Source organism: Spea bombifrons, chromosome 9 (assembly GCF_027358695.1).
Source record: "Spea bombifrons isolate aSpeBom1 chromosome 9, aSpeBom1.2.pri, whole genome shotgun sequence".
NCBI classification, from domain to species: domain Eukaryota; kingdom Metazoa; phylum Chordata; class Amphibia; order Anura; family Pelobatidae; genus Spea; species Spea bombifrons.
In genome coordinates, this window is record NC_071095.1 from 1729150 (window position 1) to 1755352 (window position 26203).

At 38.9% G+C, this 26203-nt stretch overlaps 1 protein-coding gene across 4 annotated transcripts in view; it reads left to right on the forward strand.

Annotated features, from left to right (window-relative positions):
• Positions 1-4274: 4274 nt before the first annotated feature.
• The window catches only part of BCL11B (BCL11 transcription factor B), a 62226-nt gene continuing 40297 nt past the window's right edge, over positions 4275-26203 (forward strand). For 3 of the 4 annotated variants that reach the window (XM_053474891.1, XM_053474893.1, XM_053474892.1), the window contains exons 1-2: positions 4275-5072; positions 17121-17492. In XM_053474891.1, the coding sequence (XP_053330866.1) occupies positions 5015-5072; positions 17121-17492 (430 nt within the window). In that variant the 5' untranslated portion in view covers positions 4275-5014. Of the gene's footprint in view, positions 5073-5181; positions 5292-17120; positions 17493-26203 lie in introns of those variants that run through there. The other variant, XM_053474894.1, reaches the window with a different exon arrangement.

A 26203-nucleotide genomic window follows, 5' to 3' on the forward strand; every position in this document is an offset into this window, starting at 1 on the left:
CTTATCTACTGCCCTCTCTATAAAGTAAAACTTCCTTACACTACATTTCAGCCTCTGACTCTCTAGGTTGAGATTAAGACCTCTTTTTCTAGTATTTCTCCTGCTTTGGCATATATCAGACCCTTTAAAGGTTTGGACTGTAAGAAGCGCTGCGGGAAATGTTGGCGCTATATATATATATATATATATATATATATATATATATATATATATATATATATATATATATATATATATATATATATATATAATAAAAGATAACAATCGCTTCCCTGCTGTACTTTAACTGCTTTTCGCCAGTGTGCAGCTGAAAGGGTTAAAGCAGCGCCCCTTATTTTTGGCAAAGAAAGGGTGGGTATATATATATATTTATTTAACATGACGCTATCATCCTCCTTGCAATATAGGTAATTCTTTACGTCTGTGCCGATCGATGGAAGAGTCGATGTGCGGTTGTATAAACTAGCTCTCGGAGGTAGTTTGTGGTCTGGCTCTGCTCCGTTGCAGACCTAGCGGTGTATTTACTAAGCCCCCGTAGAGAGCCGTTTTTATGTTTGTCTGCAGGTGCCCGCCGTGCCTCTGTATCAGCGGGGCATGGTGGGAAGCCGCAGCAGAGGGCCAGCTGCAGAGGGAGACTGGGTCGCGGGTTGGGTCAAGGTTAGCAAGAAGCTGCTATTGATCTGCCATTGAACGTGAGACAGAGATAGCAAAGGAACTAAAGGGGGAGCTGTTAGACAAGGCATTAACGGCTTTTACAGCTAATGATCACAAGTGCCAGACGGCAGAGCGCAGAACGCAGCACTACCCGGCAAAGCATCCGCAAATACACGAGAGAGCGGAGAACTCGCCATCTACGGCTTAAAAACCACCGTTATTATTATTATTATTACTATTATCATCGTTATTATTTATTTATTAGGGTTGAATAGTATAACCATAAAACATTCCGGAGCGATGGAACGCTGATGTAAAGCCATGTAAAAGGCTGGAGAAGCCGCTGCCTATATAGCCTCTTAAATAATGATTAATAATTATTTTATTTATATGAAACTGGAATTTAAAGTCAAGATGAATAAATACATTATTGTGGGATTTTCCCCCCCTTCGTTTCGTGATAACGCTCCCGGGCGTCTAGCAACGCGCCGGCTGACTCTGCTTAAGATTCTGAAACGTTTTTATCGTAGGAATTTCGTGGCACAGGTGCCCTAATTCAATAAGCACCTCTTGTTTAACCCTTAAGTGGCCAGGTGGATGGGGTCTGTTCCTGTCGGTATGGGCAGCGCTCTGGCACTTGATTCCGACTCCCATCGTCCTCAGTCTGCACATCGCCTGAGCTTGCGTTTCCCTGTCTGTCAGGCACACAAAGGGATACAGTAAACAAAAAGAGGTACATTAAGGATTTTAATGCCGCAGCCCAACATTCATCTATGTTCAATAAAAAGTGTTGGGTTCAGGAGCCCTGTTCCTATCCCATGCATGTTTGCATTCCCTTACTGTGTTAACTTCTACCACTTCTGCTGAGCGGCTGTTCCAGGTATCTACCACCCTCTTGGTAACGTAAAACTTCCTTACATCAGATTTATGTTGTTTTTGCTGATAAACGCACTGACGGTGCAGCTCTGTATATGTCTGTAGCAAGATATTTAATTATATTTGCTCTTGGAGGAGACACAAATAGGTTAGAACCCGTGTTCTTCTGCATTGTGTTTTTGGTTTTAAAGCTCACCGTGTTCTTTTACATTTATATTGTAAAGGTTTTGGCATTCCGGACGCGGCCCGGACCCCCTGACATCCATCATTATGACAGCAGGTGGGGGTGGGGGGGTCGGTTGTGTTTTAGGTGAGAATGGGTGGAGGGATAGACACTAAAGAATTGGTTTACAAAAAAACATAAGGGAGTGGAATAAAAGAGAGGGGTGTGAGTGTATTTCAAGAGGCACATCCCTCCCCTGATATACCACTAAGGACATTTCCATTCACAAGCACAGAACAAATGATACCAGCAATTATATGATTAACTCTTTCAGTGCAGCAGCCACTGCTGGGAAACCCATTGAAAATCTTTTGAACCTACCCCCCCCTCTACACACACACACACACACACTCTTTCAGGCAACTAACAACAATTGATTGTTTATAAACACATTCTATTCTATTCCATAATATTTCTTTTTAACTCTTGATCTCCCAAAAGGGCCTGTGCCGCATGGCTTTGTCAGACCCCTGGGAGGTAATGGGTTAAGATCCTTGGAATTCTTTGACCATCTGAGGAGTTACTGCACCATGCTGGCTTCATATCAGTAATAACTTTCCATGCACTGGACTTTGTTAGGATTCTGCCTGAGGACAGCAGGGTGAGGCAAAGCATCCCTCTTGTTCCCTTCCCCCCCCCCTCAAGCTGGGAGAATCCTGTTGTGTTCTGCCCACAGGGTATTAAGGGGAGCTGACACCGCCATCCAGGAAAATAAAAAGAGACAATTGTCATTAATTAAAAACAGAATTCTTATTTATCCGCATTGGATAAAAAAAAATAATAAAAAATATTATGTTACTAGCCTTTGAAAAAATAATAATAAAAAAAAAAAATTACTTGAGAATTTTTTTTTTTAAGTATATTATTGAAATGAGTTGAAAACAATGAATACATTTTTAATTGAGACAGCTGCATATTAATATAACTTCCACATCTTATTTGGCAGTCGTACAAACTGACGTGTTTTATAAAAAATTACATGTAAAAGAAGGAAATAATATATATAAATATGTATTTTTTTTATTTTTTTTTTAAAGGATTTTTGTTGAAAGATTATTTTAAATGACAGCAGGATTAGGATTTTTTTTTTTTAATGAACTAAGACATTCTAGGTTTAAAATCTGCCGGTTCTTGGTTGTATTCTTTCATCACCATGTGTTCTTTCTAAAAGTAATGAATATGGATTGGTGTATTTGAAAATCTGTATTAAATGTGTGCTAATAAAATTAATTTCTGCATGTTGACATACATTTGCAGGGTTTGGGCTTTTTTCGTCTTTAACCTCTTTTAATCTGCACGTATAAATGTTGTGGTCTTTTTAATTCTCTAATATTGTCGCCCTGTGACACCTTGGCACTGAATTTTGCGAAGGAATGGTGGCCTTTAAGAAAAAAAAATGACATTTCAGCAATGATCAGAAAAATAGTTAAAATACTATTTTATGTATTTTTTATTATAAAAATTATATTATATCTATTGTCATTTTTCTAGGTTTGGGTTCATTATGGAATAATTCATAAAAAAAAAAAAGATTTTGTGATCTAAGCTTCTTAAAAATGGCAAGATTTGCGAGGGCAGACAATTTCCTAAATGCAATTCGTGCCTTCGCCGTAGTATTTAAAAAAACCAAAAAATAACTGCTGGGGGTTGATACGGATATTTAATAAGTCATTTTATGTGTGTTCCTGTTTCATTATGAGCAATGCACCGTGCAGCAAAAAAAAAAAACCCTGGCTCCCCAAAGGGTTAAATTCCTCTGTGCCTTCTTCGCCTGTAACCTGGCGCGTGAGAAAACGAAATAAATTAAGCAAATGTTTGCCTTGCTTAAACCGTGTGTATAATAATCAGATATCAATAAAATTGTGTTAACCCTTTGAATGCCAAGCCCTTCTAATCTCCCGTGGAGAACGCCATGTCCAATGTGAAAAGATAACACAATGGTACCTCTTAAAAAAAGAAATATATATATATATATATATATATATATATATATATATATATATTAAAAGACCTTGCTTCTTCACTTAAGGTGAGCATTTTGAAGATCAGTATCATCAACAGTATTTTTTCCTTTTAATAGTAATAATAATAATAAAAAAAATACAACTTCTGTTCCAAATCATTCACAAACCCCAAGATCTGCAACTGATAAACCTAGAAAGGATGCCTGTTAGGTAACAATGTATCAGGACATTTGGCCAGCAATGCCAACCCAAGAAGTCACCTGTTCTTCTCTGGACTCTTTGTGTGCCGGATTGTTTCCACTAATGATCCCAAACATATGACTACAATGCTTTGGGTATATATATATATATATATATTTTTTATGTTTTGGTGTTGCAGAAGCAGTAGCGTTGTACAGGGACCTGAGCTTCATGCATGTGATTTTTGTTTGAGGATTTTTTTTTCTTCTTTTTTCTCTTTTTCCTTGTGTTTCAGGGCACAATGTTAAAAAGCCACCACTAGTCGTCCCCAGTGCTCCTACTCTCTGTGTTTTTTTTTTTTTTTTGTCTCTGGTGTGGATTAAACGTCACGTCCGCACTTGAACTTGAATTTTATCCCATTGTACAGAGGCAGACCCAGCCATAGAGAGACAGAGAGCTCCTGGAGAACCAAGACTCCGCCATCTTCACATTGCAATTAAATAGTAATCCCCCCAGCACTGCGCTGCACTGGCTGAGAAAGTCCTATCTCCCAGCGCTCAGCTCAAGTGAAGTGGCTTCAAACTGCTGGGCATTGCATTCCAGGGCAGTGTCAGGCTTAGTGCAAGAAGCTGACACTTTGGCAAAACCCTTTCCAAAAAAAAAGAGAAAAAAGAAGAAGAAATCCCCTTGCAGGGTCTGGTCCCTCTCTGTTTTTTTTGGGGAGCAATCATATATTTTATTTTAATTTTTTTTTATTTTTTCTGAATTTTTTTTTTTTTTTTCTCGTCCCCTTGTTTATTGGAGAATTGCCACTGCCGGGCACTGTGGACATTATTACACGAGTGGGCAGCAGCCAATTTTTTTTTTTTTTAATTTAAAAGAAGAGATTTGGTGACCCAAGTGGAGAAGAAGTGCCTGCCTAATTAAGAAGAGGACATTTGCATTTATTTTTATTTTGCAATTTTTTTTAATTTTTTTTTTTTATATGCGATTTTCTTCATTTGAAAGAAGAAATAAGAAGAGTGCAAAAAAAAAAATTAAATAAAAAGGTGGGAGAAGAAGAAGAAGTCCCGGACAGAGCAGATCTCCGGGCGATGCCAGTGTAAATGCCAGGGCAATGTCCCGTCGCAAGCAGGGGAACCCTCAGCACTTGTTACAAAGGGAGATTATCGCACGTAAGTCTGCATGGGGGTTGAAGGGGGGGACCCTAAAAAAAGAGCAAAAGGGGGCTAACAGAGGGCAAGCTTTTTTTTTTTTGCAAATGGGGAGGAAAAACAGAAGTGTAGGTGGGAAAAGCAGGCAGATCTGTATGGTGAGATCGTGGAGGGGGAAGGAAAGTTTCTTGAGGAATTTTTGCAGAGGGTGCATGCTGTAACTTGAATGGTGGCAGAAAGGTAAGGAAAAGTTGCTTAAGCACATGGGGGATCCCATTGACAGAGAGTGAGAACTCCACTCCAGCACCCCACTGGTGTATTTAGACATTTTTGCCTCTTTATAATCCTATTATCCCCCCGCTGCCCATTGGCACCCAAGAAGATTTGCATTTAAGGGCAATGTATCCATGCATTTGCCCCAGGTCCCTATAAGCTGCCCATAGATCATGTATGGATGCCCTGTGCCAGCTCCTATCATTATTATCATTATTATTATTATTATTATTATTATTATTATTATTATACTCACATGCAATGTAAATGCATGCATCTGTTGTGGGCTACAGCAGGGGCATTTAAATGTTGCATGATGCAGGGGGGGGGGATCTGTGGATCTATATGGGATTTCTGTTGTGTGGCTGTGTTGGAGGGGCATGTAACATGAATAGAAAGGTAAGAGCAGGGCAATTCAGACTGGGGGTGAGCTAATGACAAACACATGGCCAGCAGAGAGGCTGTAAAAAATGTAAAAAAGCAACAACCAGACTAGCAGCAGGGCCTGGGGAGGCAGAGAGAGAAGGGGGGAGAGGGAGAGAGAGAGAGAGAGGAGGGGGACCCTGGATCAATTTATTAGGAGGGAGGGAGAATTTACTCTCTGAATGGGGCATGCATATCCCAGGCTGTCTGGGGCAAATGGGGTCTAGACTGGCCCACATGTCCATGGCTTTGGTCTGGCCCATCCATAAGCCAAATTCTTGTTGGATATTAGAGGAGACCCCCAAAGTATTACATTAAACCCCCCTTTAGAGTGTGTCAGCCTTTAGCCTTATTTTTCCTTTTAAATATACTTTTTATGATTGTTTTAAACCAACTTTAAATCTAAACCTTTACATTCAGATTTTGCTCTGTAAGCTTATGGATATTTCAGGACCTATTAGAAACGGTCTATTTTTATGCAAGCCTTTGACTCTGCGTTCTGTGTTTTTTATCGACGCTGACCCACTGGGTCAGAATAAAATCCGGCATAATTCTTGTTTTTTTTAAAAAAAACATGCCCGCTGTTTAAGGCACAGCCATGCAGAATAATGCAAGACGCAGAATTATACATAACCTGGTACCCGCCATATAGGTAAATATGTCACGGTTCACATTCCTGCCCCAAAGGGCTTACAATCTATCTCTGCCGGAAGACACACCAAGCTTAGCAAGACTGAAACATTAAATATGACATTTGAACACGCCATAGGTGTGTTATTCCGAATCATTTTTTATGAAACAGTCATAACTCCTTAATTATGGGGGGGGGGTCCTTCTTCTTGGCTGGTGTCTGGCTATAGTGAAAATTAATTTATTTTGTGTGTGTGTTAAGAAATTGAAGATTTCTTGTTAAATTCAAGAACCAAAATATAAAGTATCCTGTTTTATGTTTATTTATATATATATATATATTTTTTATAACCTAAACAAATAAATTCTTTCCGGCTGTGGAAATGTATATATTTTTATTTTATATAAGTTTATTTTTTTTTTGTTTGTTTTTTGTTTTCCTGGTGGAAAAAGAAATACTTTTTATCTTTCGCATTGGTCGTATTGATACAAATCTGCTTTAAAAAAAAAGAGCTAGATGCCTTGCACGAGATGGTAAAATCAGTATGAAACTGCAAGTAATAGTGGCGTGCTCGGTGCACATGGGAGCTCAGTGTGAAACCCACCTAATGTAGGGGTTTATTAATTTAACTCGTGCAGCAGAGCAGCCCCTATTGTGAACACGGCCAAGGGGGGGGGGCAAAGGTATTTTTGGGATACAAACAGGGGATTTGAATGGGGTTAGGGACGGATAAAACCATGAGACCTGTTTGTTTGCATTCCCGCCCATAGCCTGTGCACAGCACACAGCAGCTACTACCTCCTTTTTTTAACCCCCATGATCTCAACCCCCCCCCCTAAAAAAATAAATAAATAAATTGCAATATCCCCCCCCAATATCTCCAGATTGCGCTACACAATGCACAACCGGTTATTCTTGCAATAATCCCAGTTCTAGAGAGAAAAATGTTCTTCTTTCCCCCCCTTCCGAGCTCTTGGCGTGAGGATCCTGGGAGGGAGAAGGGGCAAGGGGGGGGGGGATATTTATGGTAGATTTTACCAAATTTAAATAAATATATATTTATATGTATAGGGTTACATAAGGGACTACCCCCTCCCCTGGATTGCAGGGAGAAGCCTCGCTCTACAAACCCTTCTTCTTCTGCCTGCTTGTATTCTTTTATTTCTCATTCATTTTCACACTTTCATTTTTAATAAGGGGAGATTTTGAATTATTAAAAACTGGCTTTTTATGTTATCCCCCCCCACCCCCCCAGACAGGAAGGTGCACGTTTCTGTTTTTCATATATTTTTTTTTTTGCTCTTGTTTTACTGGTTTCTATTAAAAATAGCAGATTCAGATAGGATTTTTTTTTTCCTCGGGTCAGAATAATGATGCTTATTCCGTTCTGCATATAATGGATGTTTCAGCGTTTACCGTATTTATCTATTATACGGTACTTATTTTTCCAGGTAGCCAGGTGTATCATGTTCTTATTTTTGGGGTGCTGTTAGGACGGGGCTCTGTAAGTCCGAAGAGCGCCCCATTTAGTCAATAGGACCCACTTAAGTGTATAAGGGCTTGTGTTTTTTGGGGTGCTGCAATGACCCCCCCTTATGCGAGGATACTCAGTATACAGGTAGGTATACTTGGCTGTTTACAATAATTTGCTCTTTCGGACCATTGATCGCCGCATCTAACGTGACATCGCTGGCACCGCTCGAATATGCACGAAGAGTATTAGTAGCCAGTTTAACCCTCTTCATTGCCACGCGTGCCAATGTAAACAAAAGAAGTTTAGATTATATTCCGGGTTATTTCTCAAGTACGCGTTTGCTCGAGAAACGACCGCAAAGCAATACATTCTGCGGCGCCGGCACGGGGGATTATCTAATAAATGCAATTGTTGGATTGATTTATTTATTTATTTTTTGTGACCACTTAGTAATGAAGATGTCCGTTTGCAAGGGTACTTGCCAATAGGTAATAGCGAAGCCGGTAGAGTGCTTGCCAAAAGCGCTTCCATGGGGGGGGGGTGATTTTTGGGGAGTTTGTAGACTGAAACTATATAGAGAGGTCAAGTGCAAGTTTAGTGATCTTGCGCAGGACCGTGGAAATCTACGAAGCCCCTGCTTTACAGAACGCGGACCCCAGGCTTACCGCTTTACGCTTTATCTGCCCCCCCGATCGCATTAGGGCGCTATGCTCAGTAGGTGCTGGCAAACAGAGGTGGCGTTTAGGTGTGTGGCGTTCATCTGTCCGTCGTAGAGACCTGTAGCGTGGACGGTAGAGATTACTGCTTAACGTGAGATTACCAGACGCGTCCCTAATGCCCGGGGTTCCGTAAATCTAAATTTATACGTATCGAAAAAAGAGTTGACGGAGGAATTGTTGATTTTCGGGAAGGTAGCTCTTAAGAACAACAGATCATAGCGGCTCGTAGGTGCGGGTATTACGTGGCCCATGTGAAGTAAGTGACTGCTGCGTGGCATTAGATTGCAAGCCTCTGTGACTCAGCCCCGTAGCCATTAACTAATGTGCATCGATGCTGTGTGGCAGAGCCTATTCCATTATACCGTGGAATATCTTGGCACCTTTTAAGTAAACAAGAGAGACGACCAGACAGCAGCATGAATGGCTAAAAGCCTTAAAAGCCCAGCGTGCCGTGCCACCGATGCACACCGTTTCAGCCACTTTCTGTGTCGTTTTGGGGCCACGGAGAGATATTTTTATCCGGCTGCGTTGTCGGCCACCTGAACGTAAAGCTTCCACAAGTGGATGGAAAGAGGAGACCGGGACGGATGTGTTAGCAAGAAAATACCTGCAGATTTAGTGGCCGGAGCGGTCAAACCAGTTTTTATTGTTTATTGTTAAAAGCCCTCTGTTTTTTTTTTGTTCTATAGGAATCTGCTGTCTGCAAGATCTTTTATTTTTTTTTTTGTTTGTTATACAAGGTATCTGCACACGACTTTTCATCTCAATTATTTTAACACCAAAATCTTGTAAATACGTGTCTCTCATGGCATTGCGCTGGCTCCCGGTGTCTAATTTTTTTTTTTTTTTTTGTAATTATTTTTTGAAAAAGAATAATTTTTGAACATTGACGCTCAACCAAAATTTGGACGGATCAGAGCAAAAATAAATAAATAAATAGTCGCATGCAGAATTCCTGCCTATTGACTAATTTAATTCATGTCAAAACCGTGAAACATTAGCGTCCTTCCAAGCTTTTCCCTTTAACTAACTCCTTTTAAAATGAACATGCAAGGATCAGTCGATGATAAAACCATAAAGCCTCTGCAATTAATATCAGCCTAATTACCTTTTATTATTTCTGAGGACGTCACACTGAGTTTAATGTCTGTTTTGCCAAACTATTGATAGAATTGTTGAATTTGTGGAAAGCGCAGAATAATCTTAGATTAAGTTTCTTCTGTAATAAATAATATAATAAATATAAATATATATAGTTCTATATAATGCATGGCATATATATTTTAAATAACATGCATTATATAGAACTATATATATTTATATTTATTATATAAATCTATATATATTACATAATTCCAGTTTGCAGATTTCATCATCTTGAAGTCAGCCTCTCTCTTTATATATATATATATATATATATATATATATATATATATATATATATATATATATATATATATATATATATATATATATATATATATTATATAGCAGAGGGATGGCTCTTTCTCCCATGAGACAGGAGACGGAGAACAGAAAAAGCAATATAAAAAATTAGGCATTTGTGATAAATTAGCTTCGTAAAAAAAAAAAAAAGGTAAAGTTTATTTAAAAAAATAACACTTTAATCAAAAAGATTGACAGCCGACCCTTTCACCGCTGGAAGGTAACTCCATACAGAAAACACTGCGGTCGTTATTACTCTTGCAATGTGAGATGGAACGCCGTTTTTTTTAATGTATGACTAATTTTCTATATGCAGATTAAAATTTGCATGCAAGTCTTACATTCAGTTAAAAAAAACCTTCTGAAGACATCATAGCATCGATTAACAATTCCAGCCCCAAACTCTTTTAAAATACAATAGGGTTCTCTGGGGCGCAAGCTAACAGCGGTAGTCAATTTTCTTATTTTTTTTTTCTTTATTTTGCAAATCTTGAAAAAATGTTATTTAAAAAAAAAAAATTATTTTAATACGTTTTTAGAATTTTTCAGTACGGTTCTTTTTAATTACCGATGGATGCACAGAGGTGAAGCTGTCTTCGTGCGAATAATTAGTCATTAATATAGCGCGGAGAAAAGTAAGATTGATCAGATTTTAAATACCCAGAAATTGCTCGCCGATCGCCTTCGTAGCCTGAGCGGTATTTAAAAAGATACAGTATCCCGATTTGCCTGAAATGTTACCTGTAACGTTGACTGTTTTTTGTTTTTTTTGTTTATAGGCTTTATAGATAGTTTTCAGAATAAACTTTGCTTTTTTTATATTGAATTTCTAGGCTGCACATCTCAATTGAGCCCTAAGGCATTTAACTGACAAGCAGTAACTACTAGGGGGAGCCCGTAGTCCGTATCATTGGAAACCGGTAGCTGAAACGCCACCGTCGTGTTCTAGCAAATAGACAAATTCCACATCTGAGTCTGTTTACTGGTGTAAAAAAAAAAAATCTAAAGCACAAAGAGAAAAATCGACTTATGCAGATTTCCCGATAGCAAATTCATTTTTTATTTTTTTTTTTTTTAAAGAAAAAATAAAAATGCAATTATTCTTTCGCTCGTTTCTTAGAACTCCGGTAGTGTGTTCTAAATCCAGGTATATTTTTATGTTTTTTTTTTTTTAAATGTACCTTTCAAGACCTGCATTTTACAGGATAGGGTTATATTTTAGTATTAAGTGCACTTTTTTTTTAACCACTCGTGTACTGTAAAAAAAAAAAAAAAAAAACAGAAGAAAAAACAAGCAGAGGAAAATCTTGAATAATTAAAAAAAAAAAAAAAAAAGTGCATTTTAATTGAAGGTGCAGAAATCATGATACTTCTTGTGATGCTGGCATACAAAGGATTAAGGGGTTATGGAATTATGTCAAAGATGCATTTAGTAACTCTTTCGCTGCCAGGGACTTCACCTGGTCAGAAGTAAGTTTTGGTCGTCAGCCGGCAGTTTATTTTATGGGGAGGTATCGTTGCGTTTAGTAGCTTAGTCCATACTGTACCATATTGTAAAATTTGTGTATTCTGAAATTATGATACATTTTCTTTAAAAAAAATATTTATTTTTTTTTGCCAGAAAGCCAGGACATTTTTTTTCCCGACGCTTTTAGGAATTACCATGTAATTTCTAAATGTTTTTTTTTTGAATAGCAATTTTAAATGTAATGAACTTGGTCCGTGGAAAGATCAGTAGTGCCATCACTCATAGAAAGACACTTCAGTCTTAGGAACTGAGTACGCTAATTAATTTCAGGTTTAAGGAGGGTAAGATGTAGCCCCCAAAACATGACCCCCCCTACCTACCCTTGAAGGGGGGAGAAAGATATCTGGAAACATCAGCTGCTTGAATATCCCAGCATGAGTACCCCATTCCCTAAAGTGTCTATAATAAACTCGAGTAACGGAGGATTCAGACCTGGAACTGCGGAGAATGCCTTGCCTGGATTAACCCCTGCACTGCTGGGACTGCTTCCACTGCAGAGCTCAGCTGCCATTGCTGCTACCCCGCAGCAGTGATTGGGTTAAAATGGAAGGGAGGATCCTTCTATACCTCTGTGGCTAAAGCTTAGTTAACATGTTTTTGGATGCAAATGTGCCTAAAACATCTTGAAGAACACCACTTCTACCCCAAAATACATGCATCGGAATGTCATTTGCCAGATTCACCAAGTTTTGCCGGTAATAAAAATTACGGGCTAAAAAAATATTATTATTACTGTTTTTTGGCATTTTGCAAGAATACATTTCAAACGATATAATTCAATAGTGGCTTTCGCCTCCGTGAATATTTATTGTTCCAATAAAGCGCTTTCAATAAAGTCCATATTTATATTTCCAATAAGCATAGTTATGTGTTTCAGCAATGATCACAAACTGTGAGAAAGCTTTAAAAACAAGGCTTCCCCCATCACGCTAAATTATAAGCTCTTACCCCCAGCTAAATATGCATTTTTTTTTTAAAGCTGTTTATCTGTCGGCCGCCTGCCTAATCAGTAAATAGAATAAAAAAAATGCCTGCAAAACATTATCATAGGTAGTGAGATGAGTATCTTTGTTTTGCAGAAAACTTGCAGAATTCGGCATTTATTGGAACCCGTGTCCTCTTGTTACCCTGTTGTACCGACGTTTTGGGTCAACAGTAGCTAATTTCTTAAAATATTATCTTTATATGGGTCTCCGTTGGGTTTTTAGGCTGTGCCAGTGATCTCGTCGAAACCCTACCAAAGAAAATTAGGGAAAAAAATAAACAAAAATGTTAAATTGTATCCTCTTATTTTGAAATAAGCAGGCAAAAGAGACGGAATACATAATCTTCAAAAGAGGTGAAAAGTAGGGTGATTTATGGCGAAATACAAGATCTTTTTTCTATCTTGTGCAAAGCGAGAGTCTGTGTTTTAAGCTAGTTTTGAGAAAATGCCATTTTTACCTTTTTTTTTTTTTTTTTTGGAGGAAGGATTTTCCCCAAAATGCCGTAACCTGTATTATGGATATAACAATTTATGGATACACTTTATAATTCACTGATACAATAAAGATCACATGCTTTTTTTTGTTATTTTATGGCTCTTTTTGATTCGCGCTTATACATGTTAACGGTCGTTTGTAGTCCATGAAGATAAAAGATTTGCTTTTATTGTTGGCTGCTCCATATTACAGCATATTGCCCATAGTAAAATAAATGGTTGGGGTTTTTTTCTTTCCAGCTGCATTTAAATTTAAGGATTGAAAATGTAAACCATAGAGTACTGAAGGCACATCATTATATCCAAGGAAAAACATATTATTGGCCGAATATAGAATTTTAGCATCACGAGGCTCTTAAGCTATACCCACAAGACGCAGGTATCCTCGGCAAGTTCTTCGGGCAGAGAAGTGAAAAACAATCCGATTTATCTTTTCCATGTAAAATATCTATTTTTGATTTTCCTTAACACATAATTTAACCCCTTCTCGACAAAGCCTTACATGTACAGGCTCACAATGCATTGTCGTTAATGGGTATAATTTCAACCCGTTAAGGGGTTAATTGTTCAAATCAAGCAAGTATTGGAGCCTTAGGGTCTGCTTGCGACCTAGTCGCCTTTATTCTTAATAATGAATTACAATTACTAATATATGGATGACTTGATGGGCCGTGTTTGATACAGTGTCTGGGAGCGTATATTTAACTCTTTAAGTGCAGGTACTTAACGACGCTAGGCATGACTTTGCAAGCGGGATTTAAAAAAGGCATCAGGTCTAAGTCGAGCATTAATACCCGTACCTCTTGGTTCTGGGTACCAAATCATATATGATAGAGGATAACGTCACCCGTATCAATACGAGTTTAAGAGATGAGACGGGCATTGCTGGGAAAAAAAAAGTCACCCCCCCCAACAAAATGTTACATGCGCGATTATTCAGAGCCATATGTGCACTTGGGAGAGCTGGGCATGGCTGTGAAGGAGGAGAAGTGTTTATGTCGTACAAGCCGTAGGTAAAATTTCCCTGAAGATCTGAACGTACTGGATCCCAGTGATTGTTAACAGCTCCGTTCCGGGCTCTGCTGAAACATACTTTCCTTATAAAACCTGACTTTTCCAAAACAATTCAGATTCCAAAAAAATACTAAGCGTATAATAATAATCCACGAGGCTGGATACAATGTATATGAAGCGGGGGTTAATTGTCACTGTGTAATTGACTTTAGAAACTGTGAAGATCTGACGCCCGTGTAAAATGTACCACCCTTTACGAGGTGGGCCTAACGTTCGATACATGGGTTGACTTATAGAGAATCACCCGGATGTACGTATGCTATACATAAATCTGTAGCTATACGTTCTTCTGCTCTAAGGCGTAAGATGTAGTTCAAGGGGGCGGGGGGAGGGGAAGATTCTGGCGTTCAAAAGATTTAGGTTTTATTTTTAATATAAGTTCAGATGAAAAAGTATCACATGTAAGGCTTAAAAAAAAAAATCGAGCCATGTTTAAGCGGAAGGCACTATATAGTTAATTATATCTAAATTTCTCATTAAAATACGAGTATAGTGGTGAGATCTGGTTTCCGGCCACCTGTAGGATTAACAGACTCGCAGCCGATCGTATAATGCAGTCTAAAGTCATCTTTTAACGATATGCTTTTTAAGTCAAAGGGGACTCCTATTTAACTTGTAGCCCCCCCCCCCCGATATAGAAAGCTGCTAACTGGTACATTCAGTATATATGTGTATGTATTACATATATGTATAGCAAAAAAAAAATAACTTTGCACTATGCTTAAGTCCCTTTCAGCAGTCAAATGGTTAATGGTCCTTAATAACTGTTTGGGGGAAACATGGTTGGTTCTTGGTGTATCTCTGGGTAAGTCCTGGATAATGGACATCCTCCGACGTGTCCTCTGCTGACGTACAGGCGCGTATTCAGTTAATTCATTCATTTACAAGGTCTGAAGACCACACAAGCCAATTCCAGGTAAAAGGAAGGAAGGAAGGTGGTCCCGGAAACATATAATGGCAGAGCTGTACGTAGTCCATGTATTCAGTTTACATTTTTTTGCATGTAGAGTTTTGTAGGAAAGGAATGCGATTAATTGGGAGGTTTCCAGAATTCATTCATATCCCTCGTCCTCCTTTAGCTGGGAGGATGTTCCAGATTCGAACATTTTACCAATCACCTACTTTTTGGAGGGGGTTCTGTTAAATTAATTTATCTATTCTGTTACGGAAGCCCCAGGGTGGGGACGTAGGACATTCCAATGGGTGATAATGCCATATCATGAACTAGACTTCACGTTTTCAAATATTCTTCATGATACATCATTGTCACCTGGAATAAAGTAACAGGGTAGCTGTTTAAACCGGATGTCAAACCCGCATAGAGTGTAAGCTTACGAGCCGGGCCCTCTTTACCTAATGTCTCGGTTCGTCCTAGTCTGTCACTTCTAGAATGTATGGAATGTAAGAAGCGCTGCGGGAATTGTTGGCGCTATATAAGTTAAAGATAATATTATATATATATTTCATAATTTAATATATATTTATATATTTAATAATTTATAGATATTTATATATTTAATACAATATTTATATATATATATATATATATATATAATATATGATATATGATATATTGAGAATTGCTGTTGTGGTGCCTATACTGGTTCAGGCCACGTCATATTCCATCAGATTTGTTTAATCAGACAATAAATCTTACTTTTCAGATATTAATATTGTTAAGAGGCTATATAGCCAGTAGCGGAGTATTCAATTACTGAGCTGCTGGAGTGTATTGCAGGCATTTCATGCGATAAGGTGTACAATGTTATAGCTTGAAAGGCATGATGCTATTAAGCAGACATGAGCACGCGCAATAATTATTTTAAGAACGCGTACGGGTATTTGTAACCACATTCTAGGGCGAAAATATCACCTAGAATCATCAAGGCTTCTGGATTCGTTCTGTATTGGAATGGGAAAGTCGTGTACGGATAATATTACTAGCAGCTGGTTAGGCGTTCTGTCAAAAAGGAAGAAAGAGGAAAAAAAAAATCAGTTTAATTTTGTTAAAATAAGCTTTTTTCAGCTTTTGCGGGAATATTTGTTTAGACTGAAAGAGAAAAGGACATTTTATGCAAACGCTGTGTTCTTTCTCGAGTCGCAAAGAATTCCTATTGTGTTGGTGGAAAGGAAAATAAAGGGGGGAAAAAAAATCCTGAACGTTCGTCTGTCACGGCTTCTACTTTCCCTCGCAATTAATTACAACCCCCAGTAATCGCGCACCTGGTAAACAAGTAGTTTTGTCGATTGCAAAGAGAAGTTACATTTTTTTTTTTTGAGTGGAACGCGTTTGGCACATTCATGGCCAACGCATTCGGAAATTACGTTCAACAGCGCGTATTGCTTGCAAAATTAGGGGACTTTATGCAAAAAAATAAATAAAATATGCAAAAAAAAAGAAATAAAAAAAAAAAGACGCAAGACAATTTATTGCAAGTAAATAATATAAGGAAGTGCGGAGTGCTATAATCTCAAGTGTTATATATTGCCGAGGGCGTGATGCTTCGCTCATGGAACGAGGTGGACGCTGTTAGAAAACATCTCTTTGGTTCTATGGGTGTTTATGGCAGGAACAGATGTCCCAAGGCTTTTTTTTTTTGGGGGGGGGGGATTGTCTGTTAAAATAGATTTTTGTGTGGACAGGTTCAATTAGCTCCTGAAAGTTAAGACCTGTAAAATATATCAGGCAGGTTAACACCTTAATGGCGTTTCTAGGAAACATTTTACTAACGAAGCTGTCAAGGGCGTTGAACATTTAAAAAATATATTTTTATAAAAAATAATTTTTTTTGGACCTTTTTACAGTGTTTTTAAAAATGCTGGCACTGATGCGTGTGTGTGTGTATATATATATTATATCACTTCTCATTTATGGTTATAATATTGTTATATTTATGTTTTTCTAAAAAAAAATTTTTACTTTTCCATAAAATCAGGGAAGGGGTTATGAGGTTTTTTTTTTTTTTTTTTGAGGAAGTGTTTTTCCACATCTCATTGCCTTCTTCTCTTGCTGTCTTGTAGCCGAACACCACCACCATGTTGAAACGGTGATCACCGATGAGGACGACGCTCTAACCATTCCTGAACCGGGATCCATCAGCCTGAGCGGCAGCGGTTCCGACCCCGATTTGTTAACATGTGGACAGTGTCAAATGAACTTCCCTTTGGGAGATATCTTGGTTTTTATAGAGCACAAGAAAAAACAATGCGGAGGCCCGAGTGGCGTCTGCTATGAGAAGAGCCTGGATAAGAGCAGTCCTCCCCCCTCATCTCGCTCCGAGCTCAGGAAAGTGGCCGAGCCAGTGGAGATCGGCATCCAGGTCACACCCGATGAGGAAGAACGTCTTCTCACGCCTACGAAAGGAATTTGCCCCAAGCAGGAGAACGTTGCAGGTACTGTGGCTTTTTAACTGCAGACTACACACTGTGATAAAGTGGGCTGTATCCGCATACACAAAGCCCTGATATATATGTGTCGTATATATGCGCCCTAACATTTTAGGAGACATTTGTATTTCTCTGCCCGTCTCTCTGTTTTTTTGCATCACTGAGAGGGTGGTAGGTAAGTGCAACAGCCTCCCAGAGAAGGTTAGTACAGTGAAGGAATTTAAACATGAATGGGAAAGGCATATGGCTCTTAAATCTAAGACGAGACCAACGAAAGAACCGTTGAAAAGTTGAGGCTAAAAAAAAATGAGCAACTATATAATATCTTTATGGGTGTACAATACAACCGCTCACACGCGCACACGTACTCACACCAGCCATGTTATACACATAATTGCATAGATGGGTGGTTAAAACACTGCTAGCGTTTCTCAGTGCTGGAAATAGTCACACATAAAAAGCACCAATTCATCTTGTAATTAATCAACAGATTAATCCCCGAATATATAGTCTAATATCATTTAAACGTAAAGCTTTGATCTTGTTGGCACACATCCCTTTGCTAACTTACGAGCCTGACGTTGCATTGTTTCGCATGTTAGAAGTCTGAGGATTAACACTAATCCCAAACCTATTTATCGTGATGCCTGTAAGAAGCAGAGTTCCTTTTCCGCTTCCTAGAACGCAGCTATTCCATGCTTCCTTTGTCCCGTATCAGGGAAACCACACGCCCAAACATATGCCAAATCCCAGAGCTCGGATATATGTCCTATGTGTATCAGTGCACAGCCCAAGGACCCGTCCTGATATGTTTTCTATTCCTGTATACAAATCATTTCATAATTCCCAATGACTGACTGCGAAGTCTAGATGATAGGCGTTGTAGTCATCTGAGAACTGGTTAAGATTTTTTTTCTCCAGGGCGTCTTTTCAGAATACTTTGTTAATAGAGAAAAAGTCAACTGTGAAAAACAGGTAAAAAAAATCACGAGCCTATCGCTCTTTCCACGTTTTATTTAATAAGCCACGTCCATAGACTTTCTCCAGACGTAGGGAGAATCCACCAGAATATATGAAATAATCCCTTGGACGCCGACCAAGATCGAGTTTGCAAGAGTCTTCTAAGCCCCTTTTTTTTTTGGCAAATATGCTTGTAAAACTTTTTCTCGAACAATTAGTAGTTAAACCTGCAAACACCGCAAAAGATTTGCTGCATCAGCTGCAGGAAAACACCAGAATTAACTTCAAGACGGTAATTTTTTAAAAACAAAATTTTACATTTTTTTTTTCGGTTTAAATTTAAACAAACTAATAAAAAGCTACTTATTAAATAAATAAGAATACACAATTATACTGGAGAAGCTCAGATGTGGAATATTATTTAAAATTTTAGTTGTTTTTATGTTGATGGATTTCTCAGGGTGGCCATTAATGCCGTTTGCGTTGAGAAGGGCCCTAGATGGAGTTTGGGAGAACAGAGACCAACGACTGATTAAGGTCTGAGTCTTTAAATCAGGATAAATGGGGAGAGTAGATGGGGCCGAATGGGTCCGATCTGCCGGCAGATTCTATGTTTCTATTCCGAAATACAGTATCGGTGTAAAAAACAAATTGGTATTGCTCCATCCCGTTGTTCTTAAGCCATATTTATAGACTTTAAAGGAATCCCTTAAAGTTTCTGACTTCCACCTTTTCGAAAGGAAGAAATACTCATCTAAACAGGATAGTCTTTAAGAAATGGGATTATTTTAGGCTCAACTCAGCTAGGGGCAGCCACAATTTTGATGGTTGATTAGCAGCTACGGACGTAACCCATTAGAAGTGACATTATACTATAATTTTATAAAGAAACCAAGGCATATCACATACATAACTTCATTCTTAACCACCTATTTGCTCACAGTACGCGAAATGGAATATAATGTGGGGAAAAAAAGCCTTCCAGTAAGATAAAATATTTAAACCTTATGAAACTTAACTGCTTGCGTAAACCACAATGTGTAGACCTTCACGGGCTTAGGCGTTTTGTACACCTTTTGGGAAATATTGCCGTGTTGCAGAAATGATTTATTATAATAATATATAGATTCCAGCGTCTTCTTTCGAGACCAACTGACACTTTCTGTTGTTTAATCAATGCCTGTGTCATCCGGGTTATTAAATAAACATGTTTGCCTCTTGGCGGTTAACATAGGATCACGCGCAGTTCCAAAAAAGGTTAGAGGGTGGATGGCCTTCCGTTTAAAAATTCTCTCTTCAAAAAAGTATACGTGGGACCAGTAGAACCAAATGGGCGATACTGGTCAGTCCTTACTGAAGGACCAGTATCACATTTAGAGGAGATGTCTTGGACCTTCTTAAGCTCATGGTCTACACAGTAGAACCTAGAACGTTTTCAAACGTTTAGAGGGCTCACACAGAAGCTTCTTGGGTCTACGGGATGCAGGTTGAACAGGCCCACTGTGAGAATAACTCTACAAGTTTATTTTAAAATGCTAATGTCTACATACAAGTATTATTATCCTCATCACCCACGAACTGCTGAACGTCTTCATTCTCGGCTTAGTTTTAGCGATACATTTGACACGGTTCTCCCCCAGACTCCCTTTACACGACCTTGCAGATCGAAAGTCTAGAATATCCTATAAGCAAATGCCACCGGGTTTAGCCCGTAAGGCAGCGATATGCCTTAACTTTTCAGGGAGGAAAAAAAGAAAGTAGTTGCAACCCCTTATGTATCAAAAGAAGGCGGAATCCTCGTTGCCTTCAAAGAATAATAATCAAGGTGAAAACTAAAACTTCAAGTGCTTCTTTAGGACGCAAAATGAAATTGACTTAAAAAGCAAATGTTTCAACCCCCATATGTGGGTTCTTCATAAAAAATGCATACTTTATGTTTTTAATCATTAGAAAATAGAGTGCCAAGCTGTTGAAAAGCACTATTATGTGAGTAAACTGAATGGGGGGGGGGGTCGTCTCGAGGAGGACACTCACGGAAGTTCTCTGCCCTGCAATTTCTGGAGTGGTGTTCTAGAACGCAGAGGCTCATTCTGGGAGTAAATGATAAACACTGTTATTGGCACCAAATAAGCAATCTGATTTAGTTTCTAATTATTTAGTTAAAAGGGGAGATTAGTTAAATCTGCGTATGTGTGTGTGTGTGTCTGTATGTGTGTGTATATGTATGAGTGATTGTTGAATGGAATGGTCGGGATTATCCTTTTCTAAAAGAAAATCATGACAGCTAATTATCAGAGCTGTCTTTTTTGCTAAATATTCCCCTTTATTGCCGTACGCCATGATGTGCATTAGGCATCCACGTAACAACCGGGCCGCTGACACTCGTCGAGGTTTGCGTAGGATTCTCAGCAGAGAAAATTCGAGTTGTTTTGTGGTTCAGAGCTTCTTACGTTTTTGGCTGCTTATGCATGTCAAGCTGCATTCTGTATCGCTTGGCACGCACTGGCATTGCACGGGCATCAAGAGAAAGAGGCCTGCAGTGACACCTGATGTCTCTAGCACTAAAAGAAAGCAGGAATGTAATTACAGACAGCGCAGATCGTCAATCACAGAGATAGCGGAGAGAGAGGGGCCGACTTCACAAACCGCAGAAAATACTGAGATGGGACAGGCGTAAACTAAAGACAAGGCATCGAATCCAAGCAAATATCCGCAGCACGCACTTTTTTTTTTTTTTTAAATACATTTTAATACAAATGAATAAGAATTTTTGCAGGATTCGATCTTAAGGCCACATTTAAATGGGCCAGGGTAACATATTATTTTAGTGTTAAATTCTTGAAAAAAAAGGAACTTATCTCTGTGCGATTAGCCTTAAGATATAAGGATTTTGCGACCCTGTTACTCAGCCTTAGGACGCGATGTCACTTTAGCTAAATTGTGGCTTTTAAGTATGTGTTTAAAGCGTTATGACACAAAGCATTAAATGGGGAGGATATTTGGAACCTGATCCCCTCTCTCTAGCGCTCGGTTTGAGTGTAGGACGGAGGCAAAGCGCGCTATGTGTTGCTCTTCCAGTGTAATTGTCTGCAAGAGTAGGGAAATAGGCATAATTGCTATTTGTTTTGTCATGCCTTAGAATACGTCTCTGTTTACATCCGCGATGGGCAAACACCAGCTCCAGCTGTCAATGAGCTTTCTTCTCCTATTAGGCCCAGCTAAGTTGGCTGGGAAGGATGGGAACGGTACCCCAAAAAACATAGGAATTCCCCAAACCGCTCCATTCTATTATTGGTCTGATGATGGAACTGCTGGAGTTCTTCTCTCTTTAGAGATCTGTCTGTTTCTCCGGAATGTTACTGAATTCTAGGGATTCCTTGAGGATAGTATCCAGATTGACTGATACACCAGAAGAAAAGATTTTTCTTAAAATTAAAACAGAATGGTAAAATAAGAGAGAACATACATTTTCTGCTTTTTTTTATTTATTTTTTTTAATTTTTTTGGTAACCCCCATAAGCATGGCTTACCACAAGGCTAGCTTGACATGTTTTCTCACCGGTCTCGACAAAGTACATAGCACTGTTTGCTCTCTAGAAGTGAAAGGTCTGGAATTCGCAGGGTATAATAGAAGGGCTGGCGAGATGAACAAGGTGTGTCGGCAGCGGCGTTTTCCTGGTTTACAAGCCGGCTAGATGTAACTGATTTATTAAAGTCCTCGCGAGGCTGTATTCTCGAGCAGGAAATAACGCAGACAGTATGGTCACTGTTCTGACATTTATCAGGTACACCCACCAGGAAGGACTGCAGAAAATAAATGTACTTTATACGCCCAACTGCATATGCTGGTATTTTTGTAGCAGGGCAATATACTTAACTGTCCACAGCTCAAGGACACCAATGAAGTGGCTTTATTTGATTTTTTTTTTTTTTTCTTATTTTTTTAAACTCGGTTAAACTCAGATGTATTTTATTTTAACTTGCAACGTTGGAAGCGCTCCGCAGTTCATAACCCTCAAGGACGAGAAGGGTTAATTGTATCTTCTGGGCATTTCCCTTACAATTTCCCTTCTGTTATTTAAAGACAATTTAGACGATCTGAGAAAAAAAATCCTTTTTTTGCCCCATTTGACTAGTGATTCTTGATGGTGAAAAGCATGGGATCTCATATGAAAGCATCTCATGAAAGTTGTGAAAAGCTCGGGGAAGGCTTACAGATCTCGGCTTGTTGAAAAACGTAATTGTCAGTTTAAATATAGTTTATAGAGTATAGATTATCTTTGTATCATTTGCTTGTGTATAATAATTTCGGTTCTGCTATACCTGAGGCTTTGTTGTCGGTGCATTTAAACATGGAGCAATTCACATGGAATTCTTGCTCTCCTTAACTCTTTTTTCTTTCTCTTTCTCTCTCTCTTTTTCTCTTCCTTTCTTTTTCTTTCTTTCGCTCTCTCTTTCTCGCTTTCTTTCTCTTTCTCTCTCTCTTTCTCGCTTTCTTTCTCTCTCTTTCTCTCTCTCGCTTTCTTTATCTCTGTTTCTTTCTCTCTCTCTCTCTTTCTCTCTCTCCTTTTTCCTGCTGGATGGATATTTATTTATAGATCAATATAAAGTAGTTCATGTCTAGCTGGTGTCAGTGATTCTGTTCTTTGAAGAGAATAGTCCAGCAGTGTATGGAATGCATAGGGTAGTTCTGGGTAGAACCTGCCGAACACCTGTCCTGTAGCATATATAACCAATAGGTGTCATCTGGAAGATGGGCTACTGCTTATCTCCTCAACACGCTTTCTTTCAGGTGCTTCTACATTTTCCAACCTGGATTGCGACAAAAGCGCAATTATCACAGTGCATTTTCTATCTGTTGAGAAAAGTAGGTCACGTATACCTCTGGGGTTGGTTTTGACCCTATTAGTACCATCGACTAATTGTTAGCCTCCTGTAGCGTTGGAAGCGACTAAGTCTGGTTTAATTCCTATGTCAGCTTATTGTGATCATAGCAAAGCCATATAATCCCTCACTGCCTTGGGCATCATAACGAAAATGATGCGTTCAAAAGTTATGCAAAATAGCCTTTAAATGGAAAAATTAAACCACGACATGTGGCATAGATATATATATATATATATATATAGAACATAAGAACATAGCTGATTTATCGTCGAATGAAAGGTTCTATGACCTTTGGGGTTCTAGACTCATGGTTTACATCCAGATAGATTAGCCTAAAGCAGCCTGTTATAGCCACAATTGGGGGATGAGGACACCTACTAGTATGAAACAAATATATAAGGACCATGACCTCTTTTCCAGCCAACAATATGATAGCAGATGATATTCAGCAAAGTAAATAAGCCCAGATATTATTATAAACGGTGTCACTCTCTGAAAAGAATTTGGAATGTTACATGTTACTACTGATAAAAAAAACACCTGTGCATTATCTGGATTATCGGAGGCCACGTCCTCATTCACAATTATGTTTACCAGCTATGTGAAAAATGCACGGTGTTATTGTAAAGATGGAGTTAGCATGTCGGGAGTGTATTGCTCACATCAACGTCAGGGGTGTGCAAACTCTTGGAGCTTGAGGGCTTCTTGGCACTGAACCCAAAAGGCTTGATGTCCCATGGTTTGGCGATCTTCTTAAGATCCCGGCTGCCTCACACTCAGACCCGTAGGCATTAGTACCACGAGGAACTTCAGGACACACAGAGCCCCCATTCATGATACTGAGCCTCATTCAGACGCCCGAGCCTACAAATTTAGAAATCAAACTCTTCCTGATGACAACTCTGAACCTCACTACGCAGCCTCTAGGAATTCCTAGAGGAAACAAAGCCATGACCACGCCATTCGCTGCACATAATGCTACTCAATACAAGTCAAACTGTGCCACAGAAACACCATTCCACGCACACGCTGTACCATTCCACGCACACGCTGTACCATCCCACGCAAACCAAATTAAGCCAAGACTGCTGACCAGATTGTTCAGTATGTGCGACAATCCATACACCACAATCCCACTGCTTTATCCACAGAATTCCATGATGTGCCATCCACAACGAACTAACCCACCTCCACACCATTACATTACATTAAACCACTCACACACCACTCCATTCCTGCCGCACCGAGCCACGGTCACAGCAAGCCAAACACCCCACACCAAGGTCTGGACCTTAGGTAACAGTCTATTCATGGTGCATAATTGCATTTTTACTGTGAAACGATACTATATATATATATTTTTTTTGCTAATTGATTTTGTTTTAATTGGCAGTACAGGTTTCACAATAAACTCTGACATACTAACTCCACGTGTTTGACAACTCAAAATTCACATCGTTCCTTGAGCTGTTTAGGGGAGTAAATGACCTGGTATGTGTTGTTTTTTTTTTTTTCCTCTCAGAGATATAAGGAAATGCATATCTCTGTCCAGGGTTGGGCAGAGCGGAGGGGCCATGTAAGCACACCTTCTAAAACTTTACTGCTGGTAACTGGCTTTTTATGGCTTTATCTGATGGTTCTGGCCTGATAAATATATTAATGTTTTATAAACACTTTAAAGATATACAATGTGTGGAAAACAATGTTGCCTTCTAAATAGCTTCAAAGAACTAATTATTTGTCCAAAACAAACCAAAATAAATGTATAAAAGTAACATTAACATTCTTGGCACAGAAGGAGAAGAGGGTGCTGCTCTTGCGAGCTTACAATCTATTATAAAAAAAAAAAGAAATTAAATTAGATTTATAATCTGGTAAAGAGATCGTATTTTTTTTTTCTTTCATTTCCGACTCCTAACGCCTTAAAAAAAATGTTCCGAAATTCCAGAAGATTTGCCTACTAGAACACACATAGTCTGCCTTGTTTAGATTGTTACATTTATTTATGCACGACGGCAGCACGATACAATGAAATATGCTAATAGGGCTTGTTTGAGAAATGTGTTTTTGAATTCATGTCATGAATCGCACACACACTCATTGATTAACCGGAGTGGGGTGAAAAAAAGAAAAAAAAAGAAAGAAACGGGTGGAATCTCGGGAGATTTGGAATCTGGACTCCGGAGCTAAGCCGGAAATCCCAACGATGTAATGAAAACAGAATGGACTTTTCACTCGCACTGTGGATGGCTGGCAGCGATATCCCTTTCACGAGCCAATGTTTTCGTTGTTGGTGTTCTCCAGAGAAGTAGAAGGGGCGACTCATTAACCCCTTTAACTGGAGTAAATGCACAGAGCCTTTCCATTAGCTATCTGCAACTCTGTGTATAAGTATTTAACCCTTTAATGATGACGTTCCGGTAGCTGCATTTTGATGACATCACAGCTGTTGGAAGCTGGTCGATTGGATTTTTGGCTTGAATATCTTTTTGCATTCTGTTTTTGATCGTGATTGTGTTGGGGTTGGGTGGGGGGGGATACAAAGTGAGATGCATGTGACGCTCTTGTATATAAAGAGGGGTTACACAGGCAAACATATATACAAAAATGAACAAGAATCACAGTTATGGCGTTTTATTAGTAAGTACAGTAGGGTTCCGTTATCGGCTTTATTCCCTACGCAGTTATTATTTTTTTGTGGCGCGTCCCCTTTAAATGCCAGGCAGGAGCCATACCGCGTAGTCTCATTCTGGATTTTTTTTTTCCTTTTACACAGACATGGGGTCAGTCATGGGTATAACAGATGTTACCGTCCTTATCTTTGGATTCTCCATGCTTTTTAAGATGATTAAAATGTAGGCCATGAATAC